Genomic DNA, 22104 nt, shown 5'->3' with positions numbered 1-22104 from the left:
GTGATACTGAAGCCTTCAGAGTAGAGAAGATTAGCAAGCTGAAACATCGGGTTTATGTGGCCATGATATGGTAACGGAAACATAATTACTCTCCGGTGACGGCCAACGGTAGTCTCCATTTTTTAATGTTTTTCAATCAGGTTGTATTCTTATAGCAAAATGAAAGCCCGCAGGTTTAAAATTGAAGGACAATTATTGCACTTTCTTTTGTTTTTTTCATTAGATTTTGATGCCTTGTTCATATCAAGCTCAGTAGATGGAGACAACACACTTATAATTTTCTAAATGTTTGAAAGTAAAGTAATTAGTTTTAATGATACTAATTGTATTTCTTAGTTTTGATTACTGTGTAATGACAGGCTTTCCAAGGGTGAGTAACATGTGAGAATGACTCTGTTAGCTAAACTGGTCAAAACTTTTATAAAGAAATCAGAGTTTAACATGTGAGAAACTTTCTTTTCAGTATTTGTTATATGGCCTTTTTAACTCAATTAATTTTATTTAATTTTATTTTTCCTCTAATAACTTGCATTCGTTTTTATAGTTTTCGATCCATGTAAAACACGTGTCTATATCATTTTGTGCACACCGCAACTTTATTTTTTGGGATTTTCTCTCTTGGTTGGTATATCGAGTGCCAGCACTGTAACGAACCGATAACGACTAAACTAATAATCCCCATATTACATGTTTTAAGTGTTTATTTTAGGTACAATGATGTGAATTTTTAAAGTTATAGGTGATATATAAAATTACAATGATAACTTTTTATTGAGTTTTAAATGGAAATCTATATGCACTACACGTTCGTGGAAACTAACATACGTTAGAATGAAGATACATAAGCAACTAGAGACTCCACTGATTCATACGAAGAGCCACCTTCGATCAAAGAAGCATCCAATTTTTGTTTCAAAATTCTTGATCTTTCTCTCATTTCTTCATCCGCCATCACTCTTCTTATCGCATTTGTTATCTCTTCTCTTTTCCACCCGTTCTCCAAATACACCCCAACCTTCCATACATCGCTCACATATCTTGCATCCAACGGTTGATCTCCCCTAAAAGGCGAGCAAATCATAGGAACACCTTCACAAACACTTTCAAGTGTTGAGTTCCACCCACAATGGGTCCAAAATGCACCTATCGCTTCATGACCTAGCACTTCTTGCTGAGGAGCCCATTTCACTATCCGCCCCCTCTCACTCTGGAACCCATCAGGCAACGGCTCAAGCCATGTTGAACCGCTAACAAACCCAGGTCGAACCACCCATAAAAACGACTGCTTGCTATCGACCAACCCATGAACCATTTCCATAAAATGTTTCTCCTCCACTTGAGCAATACTACCGAAACTAACATAAACTACAGATTTGGGCGGTTGTTGGTCTAACCAAGGAAAAAAGGATCGATCGTGTTCTAGTAAGCTGCTGGATGAGGCTGTGAAATGCTTGGCAAATGGTATCGGAAAACTTGGTGCTGGAATGTCACGACGAACGGTTTCAAGTTCGGACTCTTCAAGTTCCTTGAAGGAGTTCCATATGATTCCTGAAGATGCTTTCATCTGTTTCACCATGTTATCGATCACGCCTACAACGCCGTCCTTCTCTCTCTTGAACCCCATCTTTACGATGTCTTTCACTTTAAGCATAGGAAACTCTTCCACTTGTTCTTCCAGACCTTGAAACCCATGTATGACTTATCAAACAACTTAATTATATATATATATATAACAAGTTAGTTAAAAAATTGAAGCAAAACAAAGATGGTTATGACCGAACTTACGTTTGTTATCAGAAAGATCGTGATAACCAAGGCCATCAAGAATAGGTGTAGTGGTGTTATCGGAAAGATCGTGATAGCCAAGGCCATCAAGAATCGGTGTAGTGGTGTTATCGGAAAGACTGAGGTAACCACGATCATCAAGAAGGGGAATCGAAGCATAAATAAGAAAACTAAACAGGCTACTTGTCCTCAAAACAAGCCGTGGGAGGCTAAGGCTATCAGCAACCAATTGCGCAAAGTGCCAAAGGGCATCAGTAATTAAACACGACACGGACGGTTCATCTTTTGCAGACAGTTCCTGTTCCAGTTGGAGGCATAATTGATCTGCGCCATATTGATTGAATAAGAGAACCCGAGATAAAGCCCCCATGCCATGTAACGGTAAATTGGAATAGCGTTCATCGTGTGGATCGTTGTCCAGGATGAATCTAAAAGTGAAGTGAGGGTAGTTGGAAGTTTTGGGTTTGTTATAGTTAGTGTGAAGGATGGTGATACTGAAGCCTTTGGAGTAAAGTAGATTGGCAAGTTGAAGCATTGGGTTTATGTGGCCTTGATATGGTAACGGAAACAGAATTACCCTCCGACGACGGTCAACGGTCTCTGTCTGGTTCTCCATGGAATTGACAGATGTTTATGTAAGATAAATCATGATGTATGAGTGTATTCTTATAGCACAATGGAAGGCCTGCAACTATTGGGATATGCCATTTTCATATCAAACTCAATAGATGGAGACAAAATGATTATGATTTTTTAAACATTCGCCGGGTCGGGTCCAGAACCGGGTTTTTTTGCCCAAGTCTAGGTGGACCTGCTCCTAGCACGTTATTTACAAAATTACTAGAAGTTAGAATGAAGATATATAATCAACTAGAGACTCCACTGATTCATACGAAGAGTCACCTTCGATCATCGAAGCATCCAATTTTGTTTCAAAACTCTTGACCTTTCTCTCATTTCTTCATCCTCCGTCACTCTTCTTATCGCATTTGTTATCTCCTCTTTTCCACCCGTTCTCCAAATACACCCCAACCTTCAACGCATCGCTCACGTATCTCGCATCCAACGGTTAATCTCCCCAAAAAGGCGAACAAATCATAGGAACACCTTCACAAACACTTTCAACTGTCGAGTTCCATCCACTATGTGTCCAAAACGCACCAATTGCTTCATGTCCTAGCACTTCTTGCTGAGGAGCCCATTTCACAATCCGCCCCCTCTCACCTGGGAACACATCAGGCAATGGCTCAAGCCATGTTGAACCGCAAACGAACCCAGTTCGAACCACCCATAAAAACGAATGCTTACTATCCACCAACCCATGAACCATTTCTATAAAATGTTTCTCCTCCACTTGAGCAACACTACCAAAACTAATATAAACTACGGAATTACGTGGTTGTTGGTCCAACCAAGGGAAAAAGGATCGATCGTGGTCTAGTAAGCTGCTGGATGTGGTTGTAAAATGCTTCGCGAATTGTATAAGTAAACATGGTGCGGGAATGTCACGACGAATGGTTTCAAGCTGAAGCTGTTCCAGTTCCTTGAAGGAGTTCCAGATGATTCCGGAAGATGCTTTCGTCTGTTTCACCATGTTACTGATTATGTCTCCCATGCCGTCGTCTTTCTTGAACCCGAACTTTATGACGTCTTTCACTTTCAACACAGGAAACTCCGCCACTTGTTCTTCCAGACCTTGAATGAAATCAAACAATGTATTTATATACGAACAGAAGACGATGTTTAATAAGTTAGTTAAGAAACGGACAAAAGCATAACTTGTGTTCGTTGTCAGGAACATTGTTATAACCAAGACCATCAAGAAGAGGTGTAGCGATGTTGTCGGAAAGATTGAAGTAACCAAGATCATCAAGAAGGGTTATTGAAGCACAAATAAGAAAGCAGAACTGGCTACTTGTCCACAAAACAAGCCGAGGGAGGTTAAGGCTATCAGCGACTGATTGCGTGAAGTGCCAAGAAGCATCAGTGATTAAACACGACACACGTGGTTCATGTTTCGCCGACAGTTCCAGTTCCAGTTGGTGGCGTAATTGATCCGCCCCGCATTTATTGAATAAGATAATTCGAGAAAACAGCCTCATGCCTTGCAGCGGTAAATTGGCGTAGCGTTCAACGTGTGGATAGTTGTCGAGGATGAATCTGAGTGAGGGTAGTTGGAGGTTTTGGGCTTGTTGAAGATGGTGTGAAAGATGGTGATACTGAAGCCTTTAGAGTAGAGAAGATTAGCAAGCTGAAACATCGGGTTTACATATTGTGATTGAAATTCAGATTAGAGTTGAAGAAACGTAAGAGAATGATGATGTTCTTATTATCAGAATTGGTGACCCTTATTGTTAATACATGTAATACATATATACTCGACGATTAGATATGTAACCGTCGCTACCTATGAAATAAACTATAATTACATTTATGTTACATAATAAATACACTATACTAATTATCATATCTAGCTTATATTCCTTCTAATACCCTCCCGTAAGCTAGATAGTAGCAACATGCAGGAGTTCTTTGATATGATTGAAGTCCTTCGGCTGCAGAGCTTTAGTTAGGATATCTGCAGCTTGATCTTTTGTTGAGCAGAACCTGATTTCAACTTCATCATCCTTGACGAGATCTCGAATAAAATGATATTTCACTCTAATATGTTTGCTTTTCCCATGATGGACAGGATCTTCAGCTAAACAAATTGTTGATTTGTTATCAATGAATATTACCAGAGGGCAATCCATATTCATTTGAAGTTCATTGAGAATTCCCTTTATCCAAAGTGCCTGACATCCAGCCATTGATAATGCTATGTCTTCGGTTGAAGATAAGGCAACTATCTTTTGTTTTTTAGATTGCCATGCCATTGCTCTGGATCCTAAATGAAATACGTATCCAGAGGTACTTTTACTGTCATCAACACTCCCAGCATAATCATTGTCACTGAAACCAACCAATTTCCCTTTACTTCCTTTAGAGTAGACGATTCCATGGTTTGTAGTTCCTTTTATATATCTTAAAATTCTTGTCCCAGCTTCCCAGTGACTTTTCTTCGGCTTTTCCATAAATCGGCTTATCTTACTAGCAGCAAACATTATATCAGGTCGTGTATTCGTTAAATACATAAGACATCCAACTAGACTTCTATACAGATTTTGATCCACTTCATCTTGTGGATCATCTTTGGATAGTCGCTGTCCATATTCCATAGGAGTTGAGATTATATTGCACTTCTCCATTTTAAATTTTTTGAGCAGACCCTTTGCATATTTCTGTTGTGATAATGTGATATTTCCACTCTCATATTCTTTCTTCATGCCTAAGAAATAATGCAGAACTCCCAGGTCTGTCATCTCGAGTTCTTTCTTCATTGAGTCCTTGAGTTGATTTATCATACTTAGTGAATCACTGGCTATAATAAGGTCATCTACATACAAGCAGATCACCATCTTTGAGGTTTTTGTGTTCTTAATAAACAATGTATGTTCATATACACATTTCTTGAATCCATTTGAACCAAAAAATCTATCTATTCTACTGTACCATGCCCTTGGGGCTTGTTTTAAGCCCTATAAAGCCTTCTTGAGATGACATACCTTTCGTTCTTCTCCCATCTTAATGTATCACTCTGGTTGTTCGGTATATACTTGTTCAGTTAGATTTCCATTTAAGAATGTTGTTTTAACATCCATTTGATGTAGATGCCAACCGTTCCGTGCAGCTAAAGCCAAAATCAGTCTGACTGTGTCAAACCGTATTACAGGTGGGAAGACATCTTGATAGTCCACTCCATATTTTTTATTATAACCCTTTGCTACTAACCTCGCCTTGTACTTACTCACATTTTCATGCTCATCATATTTCGTTTTTTAAATCCACTTGACACCAATGGGTTTTTGATCTTTTGGAGGATCCACCAATTCCCAAGTTTCTTTTCTTTGTATTGACTCCATTTCCTTATCCATTGCTTCTCTCCACTTGCTGTCTTTATGAGCTTCTCTATATGTGGTAGGTTCTGCATCAGCATATAGCACGAAATTTGTTGCATCTTCAGTCACGAACTGATTACTATATAAATCATTAACTTGTTCCTGTGTAAGCGGTTCTGTGTCTGCATACACATCTGTGAGACTTCTTGTTCGTAGTTTAGCGTTTTCTGATGAAGATGATGAATCTTCATGTTGGTGCACTTGTGTCTGTACTTTGTCTGTATTCGGTCTGATATAAACGATGTCCTGATTTGTATTGTAAGTTGACCAAGTCAACCATCCTCCGGTTTGACTTGGACAACAGTTGAAAGATGTTCTGATCGAAGGATAGCCTCGAAGGATACACCTGATCCTTCGAGGTGATCGAAAGATATGGTTCGACCATGGTTCGACCATTAGACCTCGAAGGATGATCCTTCGAGGTCCATGCTGATCTTTCGTGTAACATGTGGTCGACAGATGATCCTTCGGACCATCTGTCGAATCCTTCGAGCAGACCTGCTGAGCTGGGTATATATACCCATGCATGTGTTGAGTGTTAGAGAGTTCTGCCATTTTCACACACCCGAGAGATAGAAGCTTAGAGAGCATTCTGCCCAGAACTCACACACACACTTAGAGAGTTTATAGAACACTTCTGTAAACATTGAGCTTGTAACCGAACCTTCATTTGCATTAATACGACTAGTGTTAATCGGTGAATCTTTGTGTGTTTGTTTCTCTACTTGCTACTAACTCGGTTTGCTTGCTAGCTTGGATTCCGCACTCGCTAGTAGGTTTGTATAACAAGGTTTAGGTTCGTAATCCTCCGCGAAACAGGGACCTACAAGTGGTATCAGAGCCTCGCTCTTTACCTTGTTTAAAACCGGGTTTTTACAAGTTGTGGTGTGTTGAAACACCTGGTTTTGCACCTGTTTTTACTAAGTTTCTTGCATTTTCTTTGAGTAAAAACGTGTCTAAACTAACCGGGAGTGTTCAAGTTTGGGTTGGGTAACACAAAATTGGTTTTTAGAAAACTTTGTGTTTTCCGGTGGTATTCCGGTGTGTTTCCGGTGACTGAACTTGAGGATAAGGTTTTGCCTTTTTGGGTATAATTTTTGAAAGTCAAAAAGTTTGGTGGAAAGTTGTGCAGAAACATCCTTTCTGCCGAAAGCAACTTCACCAACCCCTGTCACCTTTTCACCAACCTTTCACATCAGATCAGATTGTGTCAGAGCTCTCGAAAGATATCTTTCGACATCGAAAGATCATCCTTCGATATCTTTCGATCAAGGAGGGCTCGAAAGATTTATATCCTTCGACCCATCCTTCGAAGTCTGAAACATATCCTTCGACAGAGGAATCTTTTCGAAAGACTAGTGTCCGAAAGATTAGGATCCTTCGTATTGGTGAATCTTTCGAGATCTGTTGTTCGAAAGATAAGGATTTGGCTCGAAAGATAAGGATCTTTCAAAGGGAATCTTTCGAGTTCTTGAATCTTTCGAAATCATTGTTCGAGAGTCAACAGTAATCTTTCGAGTACTGTTGATCCTTCGAACAAGGTTATATCTTTCGATTGAGGTTTGTTTATTGTTAACAAGTTTCTGTGATTTCAGATCTTTCGACCAGGATCTTTCGGTTGTGTTATCTTTCGGATCTTTCTTACTTAGCATTTATTTTGCTTATCTATCATGAATCCGAGTTGGTGGGGAAGTCCGGCTCCAGACAGTGGAAAATACATGAATACTAGTCAATCTCCATCATGGGCCGAATCTCCGGTATCTACATCCTCACAAACAAATGCCACTCCAGCTGGTCAATGGGCGTTTGTTTCAAATCAAACTCCGAGTATTCAAAGTCTTCTTCTAAGCGAAAGTGAAACCGGAAGTTTGAACAGGCCTCCAAAGTTGATGCATCTTCATGAATATCCAGGATGGGTTGATCGTTTCCATACATACATTCTTGGTCAAAATACAGAGTTGTGGTTACGGTTCATTACGGAATTCGATCAAACTATCGAGGTTGCTGCTTCTTCGACAGCTACATTTGCCGATCTTCCTGATGAACAAAAGAAGACGTATGACTTAGAAAAGAAAGCATACGCTATCCTCACTCAAGCACTGAGCAAGGATATTTATCATCAGTTCGTCAGTTTCAAGACTACGAAGAAGTTGTGGGATGCATTGAAGACAAGAGGAGTAGGTAATGAAGCCACACGTCAACTACGACGAGATCTACTGAAGAAAGAATTTGATGGCTTCACATGTATGGATAAGGAGTCCTTGGGAGATATGACAAGCCGTTTCTATCACCTGCTTACTGAGCTGACCAACTTTGAAGTCACAACGACTCCAACAGAGGTGGTAAAGAAATTTGCTGATGCATTGCCTCCTCAATGGAATAACTTCCTGGAAATCTTGAAGTATAACGGAACGTTGAGAACTACAAATATCAACGATTTCGTGCAGCTTCTGGAGAACAAGGATCAGGAAGAAACGTTGAAGGCAAAGAGAGTTGCAGTGCCACAGAATCCAGAGATGTATTATGGCACCTCCACTACTTCATCTGCAAAAGCTGGATCACATGCTCCACTTCAAACGGCGTTTGTCACAAGCACGGATATGTATGGCAATCCAGTGCAAGTTCCTGTAAAGCCGCCTCCAACCACAGATCTGTATGGAAATCCAATACAACCACCTCATCCTCCTCCTGCTCAACAACCTCAATATGCATGTTATGGAGGAACATCATCTGCTGCAGGTCAACAATCAAAGTCAAATCCAGTACAGCTTGACACTTCAAGTTTTTCTAAAATCAGTGTAGAAGTAGCTAAGGAACATATGGAGCTGCTTAACACTGTAGTGAGTGCGTACTGTGGGTTGATAGAAGGTCAGATTGGAAACATTAATCTGACACAAGAAGATTACAGGCAGATTGATAAGGAGGAGATGGACTTGATGGACATCAAGTGGGCCTTTGCGAGTGCTGTGAGAAGAGCAAAGGATTGGATGGAAAGTACTGGAAGAACCAGCTTGGAAAGTAAGCGAGACACCAAGTATGGGTTCGATAAGCAAGCTGTTAAGTGCTTCAACTGTGGTGAACGGGGCCACTTTAAACGGGAATGTACAAAGCCAGCCCAGCACGGGAATCAAAACCCCTTCAGGAACCAAGGCAACCAGCAGAACAGAAACAATGATCGTACATTGGTGCCTGTCAACAACCAAACCAACCGAGCACTTGCAGTTCAGGTGGATGAAGGTTGTGACTGGTCAATCCAGTTGGGTGGTGATGCTCCTGATGGAACAGCATGTTTTGCTCAGATTGTGAAGGAGCTAGTTCACACCAGTGGTGGAGAATCTTCTGCCAGTGGTGATGAATCGTCTGAAGATGAAGACTCCTCTGGATACAGCAGGAGTGTTGATGAAGAATCATCCAACTCTGGTGATGATCATGTGGGTGAGACATCTAATGTTTCGGATGATATTGACATTGATGAACTCTTGGGGGAAGCTGTAGCAGAAACTCAAAGAAGATCTATTCTGGTGGATCAAGCTGCTTACTCTTCGTCTTCTCTCCATTCAGCCTTTATGGCTAATGTCGACGGTTCATCAAGTCAGGTATGTGTCGATGAACCCACTGCTGTTAATTGTGATGAATGTGCTAGGTTGCATGCTAGATGTGCTGATCTTGAGAAAAGTATGTCTGAGTTGCAAGGCAAACATGATGCTTTACAAGCTAGCTTGTTTGACTTGCAAGACAAACATACTACTGTGAATGAGAATTGGAGTGACTTGCAAAGCAAGCATGAGGCTTTGCAAGAGAAATATGATGTGACATTCATCCACAATCAGAAATTGACTGTGGATCTCTCAAAATGCACAGAAGCCAACATGTTTTATGAAAACCATGAAAAAGAATTTAAGTCAGTAATTGAAACATTAAAGAAGGATAAAACAGAACTGACTAAAATGGTTTCAAGAAAACAAACTGATATTAATTTGTATATATCTCGCCTTGAGAGTATGCAAAAAGAGATGGCTTGTGTGAAAACCGAAAGTGATGCGATCCAACTCAAGCTAGACAGTTATTTGAGTTCTAGCTATGTGTTAGATCACATCATTGACGTTCAGAAGGAAAAGAGAGATGTCACATGCATTGGCTACAAGAAGTGTCCACCACCAGTGAGACATAATTATGATGCCATGCCTGATGAAGAGGACAGGGTTTTCTTTGAACCTTCTGTGCCTCTAGATGTTAAGGAGTTTGCTGCAGGACTCGGATACCAAAAGGAAGTATCCTCAGATTCAGATGTGTCAGCAGATACATTTGTGAGTGCTGAACAGAATCAAGATCCTCCAGTTGTGATTGAGGATGCTGATTCGTCTGATGATGAATCTGACGATACTGTCCCAGCAAAGTCTGATGCGGTAGTCAAAAATGAGGACATACCTCTTGAGAATCACATTCTATGTGATCCCCCTGTTCAACCCGCTAAGACTGTTGCAACTGAGTCCTCATCTGCAGGAGAGCCGGAGAGTGTGAATTTGCTGTACACTCTAGTTGGTGATGATAAAATTTACTCAGACAAAGATTTTCCCATTAAGAATGTTAATCAATCCTTAATCTGCAAAGTCTTTGAGAATTCGACGAGTAAGTTCTTGGGAAAGGCAGGACCTAAAGTTACAGTCACACAGTGTCCTCCAATCCCAAAGGCTGAAGTTCGAAAGCAATTTGGCAACAAGAAATTGCCAACAGTGCCAACACAGCAAAATCACACCAAACCCAAAGGTAAAGCACCGGCTCCAGTGCAGAAGAAGCCGAATCAAAAGAAGAAGAAAAATGTTAACTTTGTGAAATCGACGGGAACAGACAAAATTGAGAAGTTTGAAAATCAATCTAACTTAGATTTTGTCAAGAAAGCTATTGTCGAGAAAAGAAATGAACCAAGCAGTTCAAAACCTAGTACCTCGGGTTCACAAAGTTCAACATCATCGGCTAGACGATCACATGATTCTTCGGGGTTTGTAGAACGAAGATCATGTTTTGAGTGTGGAACCATTGGGCACATTATTAGAAACTGCCCATATCTTCATAAACAAAAAGAAAAGGTTGATGATCCCCGTGGCAAAGCTGACCGTAAGCCAACTGTTTCCACAAAACAAGATCCCCGCCTTGTAAAAGAAAGGGAAAAGAAACAGAAACGCCAACAGGTCAAAAAGATTGAAAAGGCGATTAAAACCGATGTGGTTCAAAAACAATCTGTTGTTGTAAAACCAGAAAATTCTAAAACTTCAAATCATCAAGAAGTTAAAATTTTAAAGAAAAATACTGGTGAAACCAAACAGACTTGGAAACCTAAATCGGTTACTGAATCAGGGGGACCATCACAATTCACCAACCATCAAAGACAAGAAGTGATTGTCATTGATGAAAATGGAAGACCCAAGACCACAATGGCTTGGGTCCCCATCTCCAACTAATTCATTTGAGTTCATGTGCAGGGTGCTTCAGGAGGAACTATCAGTAGTCATTGGATTGTTGATAGTGGGGCATCCAGGCACATGACAGGCGACATGAAGCTTCTCTACGACGTTAAATCTATTAGAGGAGGTTATGTTGCTTTTGCTGGAGATAAAGGTGGATACATAACGGGTGAAGGAATGATATCTAACGGGATTGTCAGCTTTGACAAGATCAATTTTGTGCAACAACTTGATCACAATCTTCTTAGTGTTTCTCAAATTTGTGACAAGAAATTTTCAGTACACTTTGATGCTAATGGATGTTATGTGCTGAAACCCGGCTTCAAAATTCCAAAAGAATGGATTCTCTTGTCGGCTCCAAGGATAAATGATTTGTACGTCCTTGACATGAGCCAGGCTATTACTACGTCTGCACAAGCAACTTGTTTCGTTTCCAAAGCCACAGAAAAAGACACTATCTCTTGGCACAGACGAATGGGTCACATTCACTTACGCAAAATGAATCATTTGGTTTCAAATGAATTGGTGAATGGTGTTCCCCTCAAAAATTTCCATCTTCAAGACATCTGTGTTTCGTGCCAGAAAGGAAAGCAAACAAAGAAGAAGCACCCTACAAAGAAGATCAACACAGTGGCAGTTCCTCTTGAACGTTTGCACATGGATTTGTTCGGTCCTGTCAAGCACAAGAGTATTCGAGGTGATCAATACTGCCTCGTGGTTACTGATGATTATTCAAGATTTTCTTGGGTTGCGTTCATGGCACACAAGAGTGAAACCTTTGGTATTATCAAAAACTTAATCATTCAGATTGAGAATTTGTATAAGTTGAAGGTTAGGCGGATACGTAGCGACAATGGTACTGAATTTAAGAATCATTCCATGATGGAGTTCTGCACTTCAAAAGGTATTCTTCATGAGTTTAGTGCAGCTTATACTCCTCAACAGAATGGTGTCGCTGAACGTAAGAACCGCACATTGATCGAGACTGCTAGGACAATGTTGGTAGAGTCACAGTTACCCATTCCATTCTGGACTGAAGCTGTGGCCTCTGCATGTTACACATTGAACAGAGTCCTTACAGTCAAAAGACACAACAAGACCTGCTTTGAGCTTCTTCAAAAACGGAAACCAGATTTGTCTTATCTCGAACCGTTTGGAGCTCCATGCACAATCATCGATCCTAATGGAAAGTTTGGGGCAAGAGCAATTGATGGATACTTTCTTGGGTATGCCACCCCTAACTTACGAGTCTGGAATCTAGAGACTAAAAGGGTCGAGGAATGGTCTGAGGTCAGAGTACAAAGGCACACCTTGCCAGTCAAAAATCCGGGTCAACCTTGGATGTTTGAGTATGATGACTTCTTCAATTCGATCAATGTTGAAGCCGTTGAAGAAAATGCTGCGGCTAGGATGTTTTTCGAGAGTGACAATGCAACAGTTTCACCGGTGGTTCGTCCAATTCTTGTGAATCAAGAACCATCTTCTTCGGTGAACAATAATACTCTCAACAATGAGGATTTTCATGATGCAAACGAATTGAACGAATCTTCAGAGGATGATGAATTTCTAGATGCAGATCAAGAAGCTCCTACAACAGCAGTTCATGGTACTTCAGAGGGTACTCCTCCAGTAGATGCTCATCGAACAGCTGAGGCTACTGCATCATCCTCTTCGTCAATTCCGGGTCTTGAATTGGTTGTTGATCTTAATCTTAACAACCTGGGTATAAATGTTCCAGTTCCAGACAATCCAGAAACAAGGATTCATAATACCCATCCTCAACAAAACATCATTGGAAATGTGCAAAGTGGCGTACAAACAAGAAACATGTTGCGAAACAACAACAATGCAGGCTTGTATGCAGCTATTCGAGAATCCGGGCAACAAAACGACTGGTCCTTCGCGTGTTATGTCTCACAAGAAGAACCAAGAACGTGGAAAGAAGCCTTGAAAGATAATGCTTGGGTTGAAGCAATGCAGGAAGAACTGCAACAATTCCAGAAGCTGGGTGTCTGGAAACTTGTAGAGAAACCTGCTGGATACAAGAAGATTGGTACCCGTTGGGTTTTCAAATGCAAAAAGGATGACCGCGGAGTTGTTATCCGAAACAAAGCTCGTTTAGTCGTTCAGGGTTTTCGTCAGATTGAAGGGATCGACTACAACGAAGTCTATGCACCAGTGGCACGTCTCGAAGCAATTCGAATCTTTCTAGCCTATGCGTCCTTCAAAGGATTCAAGGTTTATCAGATGGACGTGAAAAGTGCATTTTTACATGGTGTGGTTGAAGAAGAGGTGTACGTCGAACAGCCTCCAGGTTTTGAAGATCCTATCCATCCCGATCGGGTTTGGTTGCTCAACAAAGCTCTCTATGGTCTTCATCAAGCACCACGAGCTTGGTATGCAACCTTATCTCACTATCTGCTGGAGAACGGTTTTCGTAGAGGTCTTATCGACTGTACTCTCTTCATCAAAGAACAAGATGGAGATCTTCTTCTGGTACAGGTATACGTTGATGACATTATTTTTGGTTCTACTAATGATGTCTTGTGTAGGGAATTCGAGCGCATTATGCAGGATAAATTCGAGATGAGTGCTATGGGGGAAATGACCTTCTTCTTGGGCCTACAAGTACAACAAACGGAGTCTGGGATATTCATCCATCAGACTAAATATGTTGGTGACATCTTGAGCCGGTTCCAGATGTCTGATGCAACGCCCATTGGTACCCCATTGCCAACTAATCACGGAATTACTCCAGACTTGAAGGGAGAAGCTGTTAGCCCTTCTATCTATCGCGCCATGATCGGATCTCTCATGTACCTCACAGCATCAAGGCCAGACATAATGTACCCGACGTGCCTGCTTGCCAGATATCAAGTTAACCCGAAGGCCTCACATCTTGCTGCTGTCAAAAGGATTTTTCGTTATTTGAAGACGTACCCCGACACCGGTCTGTGGTACCCTAGGGATAATAACTTTGAATTGGTAGCTTTCAGTGATTCTGATTTTGGCGGATGCAAAATCGACGGTAAATCCACAACGGCTGGATGTCAGTTTTTAGGAAATCGCCTAGTCACATGGCAGTGCAAGAAGCAGACGTGTGTAGCTACATCAACATGCGAAGCTGAATACATTGCTGCCTCAAGTTGTTGCTCCCAAGTACTTTGGATTCAACAACAAATGCGGGACTACGGTTTTGAATTCCTAACTACTCCTATTTACGTTGATAATTCTGCTGCTTTAGATATCACTAGAAATCCTGTGCAGCATTCAAAGACCAAACACATCGAAATCAAATATCACTTCATACGTGATTGCTTTGAGAAAAGGCTAATCGATGTTGTTAAGGTCCACACCGATGACCAACGTGCCGACTTATTTACCAAAGCTTTTGACAAATCAAGATTTGACTTTTTATTATTGGTAAACGGCATTAAGGTCAAGCAAGAGTAAAACCAACATCGGAAAATCATTTTTGTAAATACCTTTGTGTTTTTAAATTTATCTTAGTTTGTTGATTTTAGGGGGAGTAAATCCAAAAATCGGAAAATCCAAAAACATCGAAAAATTCAAAAACACAAAAACAATAGAAAAACAAAAATGAGTTTCCTGGCGAGCAAAAGAGAAAATGATAGTACATCAGTGGTCTATCCAAACCTCTTTAAACCTTAAATGCAAAACGATAAGCAGCTCTATATAAGATGTATCGGTAGGCTCACAATCATTTTAAAGTGTGCAGGGTGATATAAATCTTAATCGACTGAAGATCAGGTGGGAACCATTCATTGGCATATGGTCTTAGTACCGAAATTTCGTTTGATAGATTGCCGAGGTTCTGAGATATTCGGTCTTTATGCTGCTTATCATCTGGGTATCATGGTTGTATCTTTTACCGAAAAATAACGGGGACGCAAGTCTAGATCTTCCATGATACTATACATACGTGTACATATTGCATACTGCATTCGACCTCAATAAGTGATAAACAATCACATGTCCAAATCAAATAAGTGATAAAATATCACATTTTTCCGGGTGTCAAGTTCGTCTCTCTGCTGTACGGAAGTACTGACCTGTTCACGGACTTGCACCTGTGCCCTCATGCATACGAAAATCAAGTTCCTCATCAATAAGTGATTATATCACATAGGACTTGTTTTCAAATCAAAATAAGTGAGTATCTCACAATTTATACGGTCAAACAGATGATAATCGGTATACTCACTGGTAAGATGAACTCTCGTGCATACCTTGATACGGGAATGTGTCGTGATGTGGATGAACACCGGTCGGTAAGTATAAATCATACATTAACGTATCCTCTAAACATGATTACATCTGATAAGTTGAGCTTAAGTGGACAACAATACCGATAATTGTTATAGGATGCTTATCTTAATGTTAACTAACTGAACAACAAGAGTGTTTTGGCATGACCGTACACTGATATGATTCTCTTACCCTCGAAACTCGCAAAAAGAATGTTTGTATATATTTATTTACTGCTTAACCTTTATTAGTTCTTTTAAACAGTTTCATCGTTTGGTGCATATCAGCACGACATTAGCGGTGATGTCGTTTGATAACACTCAAAGGATTTTAAATTGTTGTCTTTTAATTTCAAAAATACCAAAAAGATTTTAGGCTTGTTTTAATATAAACTTTATAAAAGCCAAAAAGATTTTATTTCTGCTTTATTTTCGATCGTACGATGTTGGAGCTCAAGTCTTCGTTACCTGAAACCTGACTGAAAACCGAACTGACTAAATCTTCATAAACGGTCGAAATTTGCATGTTTTGAAAGTTAAAAACTAAAATTGACAAATTTTATTAAACTTTCAAACTGTCGGACGGTGTTTGATTATGACATGGTCATTCGTGTGTCATTTGTTTATACTATATTCCAAGCAATTGTTCTCATTACGCGTTTAGATTTCTTGCATGTGCAGATTCTAAAGGCTAGGAGAACATGGTCGTTGACGAGCTTTGGAATGAAGACACGAAGGCACTCAATGAATGAAGATGATCGAGTTGCCGCTGGCCATCATCATCACCTCGAAGGATCTTACTTCATAAAGTTAAAGTATTTCACGAGCATAACTCAAGGGGGAGCTTATGTTAAGGGGGAGTTTGTCAACACACTTCCTACATGATACGGGTAGTTTGTTGATACACTTTCTACTTTCAAGACGTGAAGACTTTGAAGACCCTCCGACATTGAAGACATGATAGGACATCAGAGTCTTGAAGACTTGAAGACCAAAGACCGTCGAAGTTCAAGACGAGTTTACACTTTTAGAAGAACAAGACAAAGATTAGAGATCAAAGACAAAGCTACAGCCAAGGGGGAGTTTGTTGGTGCACTTGTGTCTGTACTTTGTCTGTATTCGGTCTGATATAAACGATGTCCTGATTTGTATTGTAAGTTGACCAAGTCAACCATCCTCCGGTTTGACTTGGACAACAGTTGAAAGATGTTCTGATCGAAGGATAGCCTCGAAGGATACACCTGATCCTTCGAGGTGATCGAAAGATATGGTTCGACCATGGTTCGACCATTAGACCTCGAAGGATGATCCTTCGAGGTCCATGCTGATCTTTCGTGTAACATGTGGTCGACAGATGATCCTTCGGACCATCTGTCGAATCCTTCGAGCAGACCTGCTGAGCTGGGTATATATACCCATGCATGTGTTGAGTGTTAGAGAGTTCTGCCATTTTCACACACCCGAGAGATAGAAGCTTAGAGAGCATTCTGCCCAGAACTCACACACACACTTAGAGAGTTTATAGAACACTTCTGTAAACATTGAGCTTGTAACCGAACCTTCATTTGCATTAATACGACTAGTGTTAATCGGTGAATCTTTGTGTGTTTGTTTCTCTACTTGCTACTAACTCGGTTTGCTTGCTAGCTTGGATTCCGCACTCGCTAGTAGGTTTGTATAACAAGGTTTAGGTTCGTAATCCTCCGCGAAACAGGGACCTACACTTCATCCTCGTGATTATTGTTTTGTGCTTCTGTCTCTTCATCACTGAACAAGTTCTCATCTTGATGACCATTTTCGGGAGCAGAGCTATTATCATGGTTGGTTGTTTTCTTTACTTGATTTGTATCATCATCATCAGGATAATTTAATTGAATACTTGATTCATTCTCATTTCTCTCAGTTCCTTCCCAGTCTTGACCTTCATCAAAAATGACATCTCTACTGATGATGGTCTTGTTCGTCACTGGATTATACAGTTTATAAGCTTTACTCTTTTCGCTATAACCTAGGATAGCTTTCTCTGTTTTATCATCTAACTTTCCACGATGTTGCTTAGGAACATGAGAATAAGCAACACGTCCAAAGATCCTTAAGTGAGCTACATTTGGTTTTCTTCCACTCCATGCTTCTTGAGGAGTTACATTATGTACGCCTTTAGTGGTTGCTCGATTTAAAAGATATGTTGTACATGCTACTGCTTCTGCCCAGTAAGAGTGTGATAATCTTTTCATTTTCAACATACTTTTGCTTAATTCCATGAGTGTTCTATTTTTCCGCTCGGCTACTCCATTCTGTTGGGGTGTGTAGCTCGTTATAAGTTGATGACGAATTCCATCTTCTTTAAGAAAGTTTTGAAACTCATGATTGCAGTATTCTCCTCCTATATCTGTACGTATTGCTTTTATTTTGAAATCTGCTTGATTTTCTACTAACCTTTTGAATATCGTGAACTGTGTTAATGCATCGGATTTTAACTTTAAGAAATAAACCCATGTTTTCCTCGAGAAATCATCTATGAAGGTGACGAAGTATTGCATCCACCAATCGACAAGGTTCTCATAGGACCACAGATATCCGAGTGTACGAGTTGCAGTGGTTTGGTTGCATGCCATGTTGTTTGTTTAGGAAATGATTTCCTAGCATGTTTTCCAAATAGACACCCTTCACAAACACTTTGTGGTGATTTGGAAGTAGTTTTCGGTAATCCTTTTACAACTCCTCTTTCTCCCATGTTGTGCAGGGTTTCAAAGTTTATATGACCATGTCGTCGAGGCCATAGTACCGAGATATCTTGATTCATCACATTGCAGACGCGTGGAGTTACATCATAGTTTAGGTTTAAAGGAAACATTTTGTTTCCAGTCATTTTAACAGTTCCCATGTGCTTTCCTGTTGGATCTTTGATAACACACTCATGATTGAGAAAATTCACTTCATATCCTTTTTGTACAAGTTGTCCCACACTTAATAGAATATGCTTCAGGCCTTCAACATAGAAGACGTTGGGCATTCTTTTTTCTACTCCTCTCACTTTAATGGCTACATCACCACTTCCTAAGACATCGAGTCTCTCTTATTATCTCTGGTTCGTACTTCTCTCTTTTCTGATTCATTCAGATTAATGAACAGCCTCTTATTCCCGGTCATATAATTGCTACACCCACTATCTAAATACCAGCAATCGTCTTTCGTTACTTCCTCTACGTTGAAAATCATAAACAGGGTCTCATCGTTTCCCTCATCCGTTTCATCCTCATGTAATAGATCACTAGTTTCATGGGTACATCATCATATTGCTTCAAAAAAAACGTGCTGTATGCCCTAGTTTTTGACAGGGTCTCATCGTTTCCCTCATCCGTTTTATCACTTTCTTCTCCTTTTTGACAAAAAAAAACGTGCCGTATGCCCTAGTTTTTGACAATTATAGCAGCGGATTTGGCCGCTAAATCTTCCTCTACTTCTTCCTCTCCCAGTGAAATCTGTTCTAAAAAATCTTGATCGATTTTGACTTTGACTCTGTATTTGAAACGCTTGTTCCATGGGTACATCATCATATTGCTTCAACCTTAATTCATGAGATTGTAGGATTCCAAGTAATTCTTCGGTGGACATGACTGTTAAATCCTTAGATTCTTCTATGGCCACTACTACCGATTCGTATTTACGTGTTAAACTTCGAAGAATTTTTTCAACTATTCGTTGTTCTGTAATATTTTCTTCATTTAATCGTAATTGAACTGATTCACTATGATTGTCGTTCTACTAATATATTCTTCTATCGTTTCACTTTCATTCGTAGGGCATCAAACTCACATCTCAAGGTTTGAAGTTTTACCGTTTTTACTCTGTGTTCCCCTATGTATGCCTTATGAAGGATATCCCATTCTTCTTTGGACGTTTTGCTTGTTGCAATTCGTTCAAAAATAGTCTCGTTGACTGCCTGAAAAATTATATGAAGTGCCTTTTTATCCTACTTGACTTTTTCTCTGTGAGTATTTTGATCGTTTTCTGATGCCTAGCGGCAAGTTGATTGTATCCTTCTTCTACACTAGTCCACAGATCTTGTGATTCTAATAATACCTTCATCTGTATGGGCCAATGATAGTAATTTTGTCCCAGTAATTTTGGGATTTGAGTTTGAATTCCTCCGTTTGTTGTTGTCATTGAATTGAACAGAGAAAATGATTTTGAAGGGGTTGTAATATCCGTAAGTGTGGATCGTTGTGGCTCTGATACCACTTTAATGTGATTGAAATTCAGATTAGGGTTGAAGAAACGTAAGAGAATGATGATGTTCTTTGATGTGTGTAAAATGCAACATATAAATTACATCAGATGAGGCATAAAACTAACCCTTTTTAAGTACTAATGTTGGAAAAAGAGTGTTTTTGTCTTCCTTTTGTATTTTCAGGATTAAATGAGCTCAAATTCACAAAAGAAGCAAAAAGACAGCTAAATCTAACATAAATACAAGAAAAGGAACATAAGTGGATTGCCCGACCCCTCAACAGCATCCTCCCAAGCAAAATAGAGAAGGCAGAAGACTGAACACGCCCCGTGCTCAGCCAGCACGGGACCGTGCCCAAGAAGCAGCAGAAAAGACAAACCTATAGAAGCTTCTATTGCCCACCACGGGGCCGTGCCCAGTGAACACGGGGGCGTGGCGAAAGTACAGCAGGCGCATTAATTGTAATTGCGAATTACAATTAATGAAGAGAGAGAGTGTCAGACAGGCATGGGGTCGTGTCCAGCCTTCTGTTCAGCCTATAAATAGGAGTGCTTGGTTTCATTGCAACTCATCCCTTGGCACACCACCTCTCTCACACTTCATCCACCACCTACCACCATCACAACACCATCATCCACCACCATCATCCATTGTCCATCATAGAGTGTGTGAGTCGTCTCAGGATCCAAGATTGATCGTAAGAGTTCTTGACAATCAAGGCCATGTTTGCCTAAGTCTCTTACATCACTTGGTGAAGACAAGTGTTTAATATAATACTTTTTCTTTTCAATCTTTTGCACTTTTTATTTGGTTTTGTATTAATGACTTTAATAACTAGTTGCTTATGTTGAAGGTGATCTTTCCTTATCATTTGTCCGTGGTCTCTTGGCATTATTTTACTGTCTATATAAAATAAAAGATTTTCACCATTCATACCTCCACGGTCTATATGGAGGTATGTTGGCTACCTGGTCGGGGGTTAAGGGAACGGTTTGGTAAGGGTCTTGCCCTTGTTCAGCGTTTAGAGGTCCTGCAAGGGACCTGGGTCAAATTTAGTAGGATCTCCTTCAATGCCCATAGGTATTGGATGGCGGGGATCCAAACTCTTTGACCCCCTCATAAGTTAACTACTATTAATACTATAACCCGGCTATTTAGGACTGTATCCCTGCTGACTCAGACTACTTAGTCGAGGGTAACATCACCTCCAAAAGAGGGGCCTACCATAATTTGCATTAATAACTTAATTCATTATCTTCCAATAATCCGACGCTTTAGGATTGTATCCTTGCTGACTCAAACTACTGGGTTGAGGGTAACGTCGCCTTCAAAAGAGGGGCCTACTACAATAACTAAGATAATCTCTTAAACAAGTGCAAAAGTGCGAAAATAATCAAAGGTTATACTAATACACGAGTCGGATCCAAGTGATTTATCTTGTCTATCTGTTTTTATTTTTATTTTATTTTCAGCATTTAGTTAGTTTTTATTTTCTTAGTTTAAAAAAATCTTTTCTAACATTTTGATTTGGTTAGACGTTGAGGATAAACCGGTACTAAAAGCTCTTGTGTCCTTGGACGACCTCGGTATCTTACCAACACTATACTACGTCCACGATGGGTGCACTTGCCCATATGTGTGTTTAGTGTTAGTAAATATCGTATTTTATAAATTTAAAACTTGGCTAAAAGTGTAAAAAGGGCTAAAATATACATCTAAATTATATTACACCTAACGCACATCATTCTTATTATCAGAATTGGTAACCCTTATTGTTAATACATGTAATACATATACTCGACGATTAGATATGTAACCGTCACTACCTATGAAATAAAATATAATTACATTTATGTTACATAATAAATACACTATACTAATTATCATATCTAGCTTATATTCCTTCTAATAGGCCTTGATATGGTAACGGAAACATAATTACTCTCCGGGGACGGCCAACGGTAGTCTCCATTTTTTAATGTTTATGACATATCAATCAGGTTGTATTCTTATAGCAAAATTAAGGCCTGCAGTTTAAAATTGAAGGACAATTATTTAATCATCAAGTAGCACTTTCTTTAGTTTTTTAAATGTTTATGACATATCAATCAGGTTGTATACTTATAATTTTCTAAATGTTTGAAAGTAAAGTAATTAGTTTTGGTTTTCAAAGTTGTTTATTTTAATGATACTAATTATATATCTTAGTTTTGATTACTGTGTAATGACAGGCTTTCCAAGGGTGAGTAACATGTGAGAATGACTCTGTTAGCTAACTGATCAAAACTTTTGTAAAGAAATCAGAGTTTAACATGTGAGAAACTTTCTTTTCAGTATTTGTTATATGGCCTTTTTAACTC

At 39.7% G+C, this 22104-nt stretch overlaps 1 protein-coding gene and 1 pseudogene across 1 annotated transcript; both read right to left on the bottom strand.

Annotated features, from left to right (window-relative positions):
- Positions 1-826: 826 nt before the first annotated feature.
- On the bottom strand, positions 827-2401 carry LOC110904797 (UDP-glycosyltransferase 76G1-like). Its single transcript, XM_035983502.1, has 2 exons — positions 1888-2401; positions 827-1680 (listed from the first exon to the last, which is right to left on the bottom strand). The coding sequence occupies exons 1-2, from the start codon at positions 2399-2401 to the stop codon at positions 827-829; spliced, it is 1368 nt and encodes a 455-aa protein (XP_035839395.1).
- Positions 2402-2632: 231 nt separating this feature from the next.
- Positions 2633-21716, bottom strand: LOC110907780 (annotated as a pseudogene).
- Between the last annotated feature and the right edge of the window lie 388 nt (positions 21717-22104).

The sequence above is a fragment of the Helianthus annuus genome, chromosome 14 (assembly GCF_002127325.2).
Source record: "Helianthus annuus cultivar XRQ/B chromosome 14, HanXRQr2.0-SUNRISE, whole genome shotgun sequence".
NCBI lineage: Eukaryota > Viridiplantae > Streptophyta > Magnoliopsida > Asterales > Asteraceae > Helianthus > Helianthus annuus.
Note: the sequence above shows the minus strand (reverse complement) of the source record. Positions and strands in the feature narration are given on the sequence as shown.

Bases quoted from the DNA above. Each gene is read 5' to 3' on its own strand.
- LOC110904797 (XM_035983502.1), bottom strand. From the start codon at position 2,401: ATGGAGAACCAGACAGAGACCGTTGACCGTCGTCGGAGGGTAATTCTG. The intron at 1,681-1,887 runs CTACACCGATTC...ATGGGTTTCAAG, and splicing joins CAGTCTTTCCGATAACACCA to GTCTGGAAGAACAAGTGGAA.